Source organism: Cyprinodon variegatus, unplaced genomic scaffold (genome assembly GCF_000732505.1).
Source record: "Cyprinodon variegatus isolate N-32 unplaced genomic scaffold, C_variegatus-1.0 Scaffold300, whole genome shotgun sequence".
In the NCBI taxonomy this organism is placed as follows: domain Eukaryota; kingdom Metazoa; phylum Chordata; class Actinopteri; order Cyprinodontiformes; family Cyprinodontidae; genus Cyprinodon; species Cyprinodon variegatus.
This window is the reverse complement of record NW_015150753.1, coordinates 151742-163647: the sequence shown is the minus strand read 5'-3', so window position 1 is coordinate 163647 and position 11906 is coordinate 151742. Positions and strand designations below refer to the sequence as shown.

Below are 11906 nucleotides of genomic sequence, written 5' to 3'. Positions count from 1 at the left end.
TATCTCTGCTTCTGTCTCCTTGAACCCCAGTCGGCCTCAGCAGATGGCCGCTCACACTGAGCCTGGTTCTGCTGGAGGTTTCTTCCTATCAAAAGGGAGTTTTTCCTCTCCACTGTCGCTACAAGCATGCTTAGTGTGAATGATTGGCTTTGAGTCAATGAATCGATCTGGTTGTACTGTAAAGTTACTTGAGATGACGTGTGTTGTGGACTGGCGCTACATAAACTGAATAGAAATGAATAGATAAATAAAGTGAACTGAATCAATGCACCTTATTAAAAATAAATCACGTTTAGAACTACGTTTGAATCCTTTATTCTCCTGGACTGGAAATCTGTCTGGTCCAAATTACAGGAAGACACTTACAGTTGATCGGATCTAAACTGTAAACATAAAGCCGTCACAGTCTCCTGTGTTTTGTTTTTTATGCGGGATACAGATGCTTCCCTCCTCTGCAGCTGACGCAAAGATGCCCCCGCTGCTGATTGGTCCAAAGTTTTCAGCATCCTGCCTCTCTCTCTGAGGGAGGATGCTGAATAAAAAGCAGCTGTGATCAGAAAGCAGCCAAACACTGAAGCACGTTCCAGGGATCAGCAGGAGAACCAGAACCAGAACCAGAACCAGAACCAGAAGCATGGTGGCCGCCTGTCTGGAGTGCCTGGGGATGACGCTGTGCGTCGCGGGCTCGCTGCTGGTGATGATCGCCTGCGGGATGCCCACCTGGAAGGTGAACGCCTTCATCGAGAGCAACATCGTGGTGGCTCAGACTACGTGGGAGGGGCTGTGGATGTCCTGCGTGGTTCAGAGCACCGGACACATGCAGTGTAAGATCCACGACTCGGTGCTGGGCCTGGAGCAGGACCTGCAGATAGCGCGCGCGCTGACGGTGATCTCCGCGGTGCTGGGGGTGGTCGGGCTGGCCGTGACGGTGGCCGGGGCGCAGTGCACCAACTGCATCAAGGACGAGACCGTCAAGAAGAGGGTGGTCTACGCCGGAGGCATCATCTACGTCTTCAGCGGGCTCTTCGTGCTGGTTCCGGCCTGCTGGATCGCCAACAACATCATCGTGGGTTTCTACGACCCCAAAGTTCCTCCTGCGCAGAAGAGGGAGATCGGGGCGTCCATCTACATGGGCTGGGCCGCCGCCGGGCTGCTGCTGTCCGGGGGGGCCCTGCTGTGCTGCTCCTTCATCCAGGCAGCCCGGGGCTCCTTCCCCATCAAACAGGCTCCATCTAAAAGCATCAGCATCAGCGGGGACTTTGACAAGAAGCTCTACGTGTAAACCGAGCAGAGGACTTGATGTGGGGACTTTTAGTTTGGGCTGACAGCCCGTCCTGCTCCAGAGGATCCAACAAGTTTACAAGTTTAAACCTGTAAAATATGTGTTGCTGAAATGAATGTAGACCAGATACCTGCGTGGATCTAAGGGCTGAAATCTGTGTGAACAGGTGAGCTGTGGGACTCATCTCCTCAGCAGGTTGTCATCAGAAGGACTTTTGGTTTTTACATGTAGCTACAGAGGTTTCTACTCATTCTGACCTTTTGTACAGTTTGTTTTCTAATAAAATATACAGTAAATTAAAAATAAATGTCCTTTTTTCTTTTTGGTAAAAGAAGACTTGGTTATTTTCAGCAGGCCTAGGGTCCCAGGTTCCTGGGGGCCCCATAAAGATCTGTTTACATGTATGGACAACTATTCCTTGTTTGTGCATATTTTTGGTAAAAATCCTTTTGTTAAAATGCCATCAGAACACTTGGAGGAGCAGTGGTGTCTCTGTCAACCCCCCCTTCAGTGTCCACCATATTGGATCAGTCCATTTGCTGCACATGTTCAGAAAGGTCCAAACAGACAGCAGCAAAACATTTGAAAACAAATGATGTAAAGAGCAGTGTAGTGAAATTAGAGCTTTAGTCACTATATTTAGCGACTTTTCAGACCCCTCTAGCATTTTCATTTCATAAAAGCACCTAGCGCCAAATCTAGCGACTTTTTTCTGCTACTGGAGACTTTGGCGACAACATCTAAAAGCAGCGAACTCTGCTCTCCAGAGCAAGTAGATTGGTAACCCAATGGCGTAACGACACAACAATAAGAAGCAGTAAGAAACATTATCTGGGTTGGCCCCATATGGAGTACAACAATCTGGATTACCCCAAAAATAAATACTCAAACACATCTTTCTTTTAATATCTTTATTGCGGTTTGAAACATATTATATGAGTGTATTTTTTACCAACCGTCTAATGAACTATACACAGTTTTTAACATAGTAAATAAAACTACCACTGTCTGCTTTGCTATTGGTGTCGTGTTTAAACGTCTCACCATCATGTTGAAATCTGGCATGTCTTGTGGAATAAATAAGGACCGGTCAGTAATACTAAAATCAGGTGGGTTCTAAGAGGAATTTTTTGCACCATTACATCTACAATCTGACATCCTAGTCCACAAATGTGAAGGGGGCCCACCAGGTGTCAGTGACGGGGCCCCTAAGCATCTGCAGTCTCTGCTTACCAATATTTTTGCCATTGGGTAACCCCGCCTCCTGCTCTCCTCTATCTTGTCTGCTGTCATGATTCATGCAGATATTATTTCATCCAAATGAAAAATGGAGAACAGATAAGCAGATCATGGCTTGTCTGCAGTGAAAAGAAGGACTGGGTTATTTACTTTTGCCGTCGCCTTTTTGGAAACACAGGAAGGAGCAATCAGCTAAGTGAGCTTAGTGCTTGGAAAAAATCTTTCAGCATGAAAAGTCAGCTGAGTACAAAACATAGAGAGGAAAACAACAATTAAAGAAGAGAGGGACAAAACATAGAACAAATAATGGATGTCTATTCTATTAACATTTATCTATCTGTATAATGGGACTGTTCTATATGTTCTCAATTCAGAGGGCCCCCTGCCTGTCTTTGCCTAGGGCCCCAAATTTCCTAAATCTTCCCCTGAGTAGGCCATGTTTAGGGACAAAACTATGTTGTTTAAATAATGCAGTGGCGATTGTTTGTCAAGCTAAACATCCAACACTGAAAAAAATAATGCAACTTTTTTTGGCATTTACTTAATGACATTTAGCTACTTTAAGACAAGTGTTTTATGTCCTACACTGCTAATGATCAAATGTGTTAAAGTAACTGAATATGAATAATTAAGAAAATGCCATTTTATATTATTTTTCTTAGTGAACAAAAAGGTTCCCTTAAGCCACTACTAGTGAACTGGGGTCAAGTTTCTATACGCAGGCAAAAGAAGGTTCAATGTCCAAACTTGTTGATTGTTCAGGATGATTTATTTTTTCTTCTAGCCAGCAATTACAGAGTTCAACCTTTGTTCTTTCTGCTACCTCTCCTGCTCTGGTAAAAACCATAGGTTCCAAACCCAAAATGCCTGCTGGTCCCTTCCCAGGCCCCTACACTTATAGAAAGTGGACACATTTACTTCCTGTCTTACCTCAGAACAAAAAATAAATAAATTAGAAAAAATAATAAAAAGATTAATAGAATAAACAATTATTAACCTGCAAATAAACTCTGTAAATGATACAAAAATATAAATGTAAGAATAAACTAACAAACTTCAAATGGATAAAGAGATAAAGAATAAATAGCTCCATCAGACAATATTTTTGATTATAGAGAGACAAAGAGGACTAAATATAAAGTAGTTATACAGAATCACAGGCTCCTCTGGTTAATATTGATTTAAAAGACTTTAAATAAAAAATAAAGAGTTGGGGTTGGTCCCCTGTGTCTTTTTTATAACAATTTCACCAGGGATTATCTCCAAATTAAACATTAATGGAAGCATTTTAAGATTAAATAAGGTGTGACAAATAGGAAAATTTCTGTTAGCCGTCAGTTAAAAAATAGGTGCAGCAGAAGTGCTCCAACTGAAATCAGAGCACCGTTCAATATTTCTATAGCGCCAATTCACAACACGTCTTCTCAAGGCACTTTACAGTTCAACAGATCATGCAGTCAACTTGGTTCAAAGTTTCTATATAAGGAAAACCATTTGATTGCATCGACTCATTGACTTGAAGTCAATTCCTCATACTAAGCATGTTTGTAGTGACAGTGGAGAGGAAAAACTCCCTTTTAAGAACCAGGCTCAGTGTGAGCGGCCATCTGCTCAGGCCCGACTGGGGTTCAATGAGACAGAAGCAGAGATGCAAAAGGCAACTGTAAATTAAGCAGAATGGTGAAAAAGGGCTCCCTATGTCCTCCAGCATTCTAAGCCTATAGCAGCATAACTATAGAGATAGCCCAGGATAACCTGAGTAAAAAACGTCTAATAGACTCTGTTATTTATTGTTTTTTGTTTTTAATTGGGTTGTTGTAAACATTGTCTTTGAAAAGTTCAGAAGGCCCTGTACAAAAAAAAGTTGCTTGCATAAAATAAACAAAATAAACATTTAAAATCTTTTTCCACATATAATGCGACAGAGGTTACTATTATTTTACCCTTTACTAAACCAAGCTAGAAAACTGGAGTTTTGAGGCCGCCAGGAACGCTTTAGGCTGGTTTAAAAGTGATACTTAAAAAAATGTAGAAGAGTTTAAGCTCTAGCTAAAGAAATCCACCGAAGCACCGAGGATGATAAAAATGTGTCCTGCAAACATTCATACAGTCAAACCCTTCAGTTATCCTCAAGTTACACTCATATACACCACTAAACAGTGATGCCACCCTGTGCAATCCACTGGCCCCCCACTGGCGAGAGTAAATTGTAGCAGCGTCAGTTTAGCATTTCATCCCATTATGCATAGCCATCACACAATCACACAATAAACCAAGATATAGGTAGGTGTTTTCTGAAGTCTTTATGATTTCTACAGGCAGGTTTACCATAATAGGAGATCAAAACCCTGAAATTATGGCTTTTAGATTCAGTGTGCCACCCCACAAGTTTTAGTGGCCCCATCTGGCCCCCTTATGAAACATTTCTGGAGGCGCCACTGCTCATATACTGTATTTTATTAGGATTTAATTGAATACAACTGTTAAAGATAGGCTCTATGTCTGCACCTTGAAGCTCTATCTCTCTTCAATGAAAAGAGATCACTTGGGACAAACTCTTTAAATAAAACCTCATAACATATATGTATTAAGTAGGAACGGCAGAGATGGCAAAAGTACTCACTTTCTGTACTTGAGTAAAAATACAGATACCTGTGTTAAAAAATACTCTGGTAAAAGTGGAAGTACTGATTAAACTTCTTTACTCAAGTAAAAGTAACAAAGTACAGGCTTGTAAATTTACTTAAAGTATAAAAGTAAAAGTAGAAACCACTTTTTTCATGCCGTTGCCTACATTTTAAATGGATGTCTGCCAATAGGACTAGATCTCCGCTGTGTTCATTTTCAATCATCTCGTCGTCCATGCTACTATGCTAACGCCACCGCCACCAAGCTGCAATGATTTGCCACGAATGAATACCGCCGAATCTGTCGATTCATCTTGTAGTGTTGCGTTAAATGCAACGTAGATTCCCATCCAATTAGATTGAATTTGGTATTGATGACGTGAAAAATAATAATAGTAACTCCATTGAAATGATTCAAAACTAAAGTAACGAGCCAATTTTTTAAAATGTAAGGAGTAGAAAGTACAGATATTTGTGTAAAAATGTGAGGAGTGGAAGTAAAAAGTCGCCATAAAAATAAGTAGTAAAGTAAAGTAAAAATATCAGAAAAATCTACTTGAGTACAGTAACGAAGTATTTGTACTTCGTTACTTCCCATCTCTGAGGAACGGCATCTACCCTGAAGTCCGAGAATTGATCGCTTGTGCCTTGAGAGAAGGATGGACAAGGACTGGACCTTCAACAATCCTTCTTTTCAATTTAGAGAAAGCCCGATTGGCTTCCAACTCCACTTGAACGTTCTGTTGATAGTTGTTAGAGCTGTTAAAGGGGCTGATTAGACGAGCAGATGGGATACCTTGTGGAAGTGTTCACAGGGTTCAGAAAGACTGTTTGCGTAAAAAAGAAGGTCAACTAGGTAGAAGAAAACAAATCTATTAAGGAAATATATTTGGAGATTTTATAATACTGCGGGAGCATTGCCGTCAGCAAAGCATCCACCTGATGCAACACATAGACTCATGAGGTATAAGAAAGAGGAGATGACATTGTTTGAGGCTCAATCTTTGCTCAATCTCTGCCGGACACTTGCTGACGTGTTTTTTGAGCCCACAGTTGTGCAAGCTCCAAGCAATTTCTCTGTCCTGTAACGACCTGATCTGGAATAAACTCTGTTACTTTTTTACTCCTGTTTTTATAGTCCTTTTTAAATGGTTTTACCCAGTTTGAGTTAAGAGTAGTAAATAACTTGCTCCCAGGAAAAGAACCAGAAGGGAGGTTCCGAGGCACAGCTGCCTTTAGGGGGACATAACTTCCACATTAACAGGCGGTAAAATCGTATATATAACAAACACAGAGGGAAAGGGTAGGTGTTAAAGAAAGGGGATACGAACTAAGGAGAGAAAGAGACAGGAAAGAGTGCATGAAGAGAAAGTACAAAAAACAGCAAAAATAGACAAATATACAACACAGGGTATATAGTTTCACCTAGAAGTATCCTTCTACACATGTATGAGACAAGGGGAATATAAAACAGAAAACATAATAAAAGCAAGAGCAGCAGGTATCCCTTAGATACCCATGAGTGTAGAAAGCAAAACCTATGGTGATTACACAATATTAATCCGGGTGGTATATACCTGCAGCTGCAACTTAGTATTGTTAATGTGTATCTGTGAAGACCTGGAACCAAATTCCTGTGGTATGTATGCATGGACATGCTCATGTATAAAGGATTTACAAAGCTTCTTCAGAAGAAAAATCCTTGATAAAAAGGTTATGTGAGCCCCTTATATCCAAAGGCACCCTAGATCACTGGGAAACAAGGAGGACAGACATAGAGATGGCCACACCCACAAGTGAAGAGAAGGCAAGAGCCCCAGGAACTTGACCCCGAGGGGCCAAACCCCAAAGGGGCCCAGTTCCTGAGGGGCTCGACCCCAGACGCCATATTGCTGAGGTCCCATGGGGCCGCGGCAGCAAGACCATGAGCTACGCCAGCGGCCGCTCACCCCAAAGGTGCACCCAGATGAGAGCCCAGAGGTCCGTGGGGGCGACACAAACCAGCGACGTCCTCTTAGGGCCAGAAGGCCCAGTCCCACCTCGGTAGTCACCAAGAATAAAGTCACTGGTGGGAACGCCTGCCAATTTGTCATATTGGAATAGATAGATAAGTATATTCTTACAGCAGCCCCAAAAATGTTTTTATTAGCTGTGACTGGTTAGTATTATGGGTTGATATGCCTGTAAATGCAAGGGTGTAACTCCACCATTGTGGCGTTAAGCTGTCCACTGATTTGTCTATCTATTCATTGGTATATCATACATTTTATTAAAAGGATTCAGGTTATGGGCTCCACAGTGGTGCAGTTTGTAGAGCTGTTGCCTTGCACCAGATTCCCGGTTTGATTCCCGCAAAAACCAGGGCGGGGTGGACCCAGTCCGACTTTTCTGTCCACCTCTTGAGGACATAGTTGCTCTCTGTGCGTGGAAACAATTTTTTTAAATGTAATTTTTTTTTACTTATTTCCATATTATGTGGAGCAGGCAATGACAGGTCTATTGACCTGCATGTGTAGAAATGTACCTTGTAGTTAGCAACAAAAAAAACATCCATCTGCGGACGTATTTCCCAGGAACTATGGGAGTAGATTAGCACTTGAGCTAACCTGGTGCAATACATCTCTCCCTTAATGTTTAGTGTACACTGTATCTGTTTCTCTAAATAAATAAACTAATCTATTAATTGTGTCAGGAGTCTGCATGTAAACAGACATGCTTGAATAGCATATAATAAAATCATCAGCCAATTTTACAATATATATAAGCATCTCATTTTGATTTTTTTAATCAGGTTAAGGTTGATCAACAATAAAAAAAACAATTATCTGTTTGGCACTCTTTTCATCTTTATATTGACCCACGAAGAAGCATTTAAAGTGCAGCACACTGTGAAGTTGTTGGTTGTATGAAAACCAGTTAAAGGGTGGGCTTCAAATTACCATTGATTTAACGATATTGATTGGAGGAAAAATGAAATTATAGAATACAAATCAAGGCACTCTTCATAAAACACCTTTGTAAATCACAATAATGTGATTTATCTGGTGGTGGTGAGGAGAAATCTTGCAAATGATCTCAAATTGCAGTTACAGATACTTCAGCATCATCATTTGCTGAGGGTTTAGAGAGCTGCTTGTCTCTTAACATGTGAGGTAGAGTGAAGATTCCTTTTTTCTTTACTCCTGTGAGACACACAAGTTACTAACTACTTCAAACTTTGAAACAAAGTCCAGTAAACAGGCGGTCACGGTTGTATCTGCAAGAACTATTGATAGTGAATGTATACTATATGAGAGGATGAATTTTGACTTGTTGGTTTGATGCGCGTTACTCACCCAATCTCATAGTAATAACACTGTGTCGCCCGTAGCCTGTAGGCTACAAAGCAACTGACTATGAGTAAAGAAAACAACCAAACCGATAAACGTTAATGAAATTGCGGTTGGTTTTTAACCGTGTTGTCCGCATGTTTTTGTCTGTAAGCATTTAGCCGATCCTTGATGAGAGCTCCAGCTCCAACTCGCCGACGCCATCCCAGATGAAATGATCGTCAGCCCAGTAGAAGAGGTGGACCGAGGGCCAGAGATCGAGGAGGAAGAGAAAGCAGAGGCAGAGGTCGGAGAACGGGGCGAGGAAGGGGACGAAGTCAGACTGCCGGTCTGCAACTTTCAAAGGACTTCAACAGAATTGAAACCCTGCAAGCGGACAGGATTGCAAATGAGGATAATATCCGTTCATCATGTATTTATATATTTTTTAGTACCCCAAACTGCCCCAGAGATGCATAAAATAGAAGTAGGCCTGTTGTAATGGCTGTTATTACATCACTAGTAGTGTAATTTAATATGTCTGTAGGTACATATCATCAATAGTCTTGTAATTACATCCATAAGAGCCCTTCTACTTTATACCTCTGTTTGCCTCTGACACAATACAGTTTTTTTAATCTAAAACGAGTGCTCAACAGCTTGTATGCTTACTACATCGGCACATCTACACAATTACATCATTGCTAAAGTCCTCACAAGGCTCACGCTCAATGGAGTTACCGTATTTAGTTATCATCTATAGTGTATGAAAAATAAAGGCACTACATAAAACATTTATTTCTTTACAGGCCCGGAGTTAATTGCTGAATTAAGAGCAAAGCCATCATTTACCGCGGTGAGCCCTGACCCATAACCCCAGTCTGATGTTTGACTTGGCACACCTGACAGCTGGACCTCCAGGTCCACAGCCCCCAGCAGCTACACCTACATGGTCTGTCTGCACAAACTGCAAGGAGATGCCTACGGACATCGAAAGGAAGAGAAACTGCCGACTCTTGCATGTCCATGATGCAACACATGGAGCAGTTTGTGTTGTCAGAGGGGGTTTTGTGTTTCGCCGGAAGAATTTGGGCAGAAATCCGGGCAGAGGCTGATGTTGTAGGGCCAGGTTAAAGCAACAGAAACTTCAGGCATGCAGCCTACAGATAATTGGTGATATGGCGGCATGGGGCACTGGGGCATGGTCGCCGTGTCTTAATACCCAGTTGTTGTGTGTGAAGAATCCGTGACTGTTACCCTGAGCCCCTTGGGCGGTACAAAGGGTTTGTATCAATTAGGGTATAAACAATAACTGCGAGTGTACATAGTTTTCTGATTATTTTTTAAATTCTTTTAATCTTATTATAGTATTTATTTTGTATTATTTTATATCTATTATTTATTTATATCTATTACTTATTTATATATATATATATATAATTATTATTTTTTATTATATTTAATTTTTTATTATATTTTTTATACTCTCTTCACTTTTTTGGTTTAGGAACAATGCTTGTTTATTATTTGTTTTTTTTTATAAATTGAAAATAAAACCAAAATGTCACACAAGCTTGCTATGCTTTTTGTCTTGTGTAATATATAATTAGAAGAGTTCATTTGCAAAACAGTGTATCCACCTTTTTTGACTTTTGCATTTTATTATTGAAAATGACTGTACAGGTCCTATTACGTATTTGTGAATTCTTGTTTTTTCAACCTATATAAAATGCATTTTGCAATGGATACTAAAATGTCAATTTCCCACCATTCTGCATAGTGATCACTCCAGTGTAGTTTTTTTTATGTTTCTCTCTCTCTCTCTCTCNGTACAGCACACACAGAGAGATGGAGAGTGAGGATGACTCCAGCAGCAAAACAGCGTTTTCCAGATGGAAATACCGGTGTTACGTCCAGCTGCGTTTCCCCATCACATACGGTTTCCCCTGCATCTCCTCACAGCGCAGGCTGCACGATTCACCGCGCAAGCGACAGGAAAAGCGCATGCTCGCTAAAGGCGTGCAACAGTCGCCCTATGCTCGCACCACAGGAGAACTATGGAGAGCGTGAACGATCAAATGATAGCCTATATGGAGAAAGGGAGAAATCTGGATGGATGGATGGATGGATGGATACTTTTCAACCTGTTGGGATCTGAAGGTCTGTCCACTTTCTCCACCAGAGGGCGTAATAGATCTCCTGGAGCCGGAGCTGATTGCACCACCTGGATTATTGGTTGAACTTGTGTATTTTCTTTCCAAGTATAATCATGGTATTTATTATACTTTATACTCAACATTATTTCCCAGTATTTCCTGCTAAATTGGCTAGATGATGTCATTGATTACCTTGCTGAGTTCTTCCATTTAGAGGGGTTTCCTTTGGAGTAGTGCTTTGTTTGTTTTTCTTTAAAGTAAATTTTTGAGTTATCTTCTATCACATTGTTTATTTTGTAGACTGTTTCATTATGTAGAAAAGTTTGTAAATTAGATTAATCATTTTATTCTTGTTTCTCTGTTTAGACTTTGTTTGTTTTCTACCTGTTTAATTGTGGCTCGGTCCAATCAGGTGCAGGTGTGTTGCCAACTGGTTATACAGGCACTGAGATCTTGGAAGCTCAGGGAGATGGTTGTCAGAGTGAATAGTGCCGAATAAAAATCCTCAGAGGAATCTGGAACCGGAGGCTGATGCTGTTTAGTTCATCTTGTTGATCCCGGACCAAACTACCTCACATATAGTAATATTAGAACTCTTGCTCCTGTTGACTTCAGTTTGGTTTATTTATGAAGAACCAATTTAAAACCACTTATTTCAACAACATTTACTAAAAAAGACCAATAGATCCTGTTCACATAACTTGAATCAAAGCTTTATTATAGTAAAAAATAACAGGTGAATATAGAATAAAAGGAAGGATCCTTTAGTAGAACCAGACCCAGTAGGCAGGATTTAATATAATTTAGTCTAGTGAAATAAAAACAAGCCATCTCAAGGCAATTTACACGAGAGCTTTAAAACAGAAACATGTAACAGAATTCAACACAAACACGGAATGAAATCAATCATAAACATCCAATTAGTTTCTTTTTACAATATGGTATAGATAAATTAAGTCTATTTTGGCATTTAGAGAAATGTCTTAAATCCAAGGAAGCTCAGCCAACTGCATCCAGTCATTAATCTTGTAGCATTTCCTCCTTCTGAGCAATGAAGTGGTGACAGTAGAGAGGAAAACTGGCTTTAAGCAGGAAGGATCCTCCAGCAGAACCTGGCTCCATGTCAGCGCCCATCTACTGCGGCAGAGCGGGTCTTTAACAAGACAGCAGACGTCCAAGAGGTGCCGGTCCAATGAGGAGACAACGGAAGAAATCTGCTGGAAGAGAAGAACAGGAGTTAGTGAGAGAACACGCTGGTCTGTGACATTTAAACACAGAAACACTGAGAGAGGTG

At 40.8% G+C, this 11906-nt stretch overlaps 1 protein-coding gene across 1 annotated transcript; it reads left to right on the top strand.

Annotated features, from left to right (window-relative positions):
* The first annotated feature begins 558 nt into the window (after nucleotides 1–558).
* Nucleotides 559–1579, top strand: LOC107090570 (claudin-5-like). Its single transcript, XM_015384027.1, has one exon. It carries the CDS (start codon nucleotides 635–637, stop codon nucleotides 1280–1282), a length of 648 nt encoding a protein of 215 aa, XP_015239513.1. The 5' UTR covers nucleotides 559–634; the 3' UTR covers nucleotides 1283–1579.
* Nucleotides 1580–11906: the final 10327 nt, after the last annotated feature.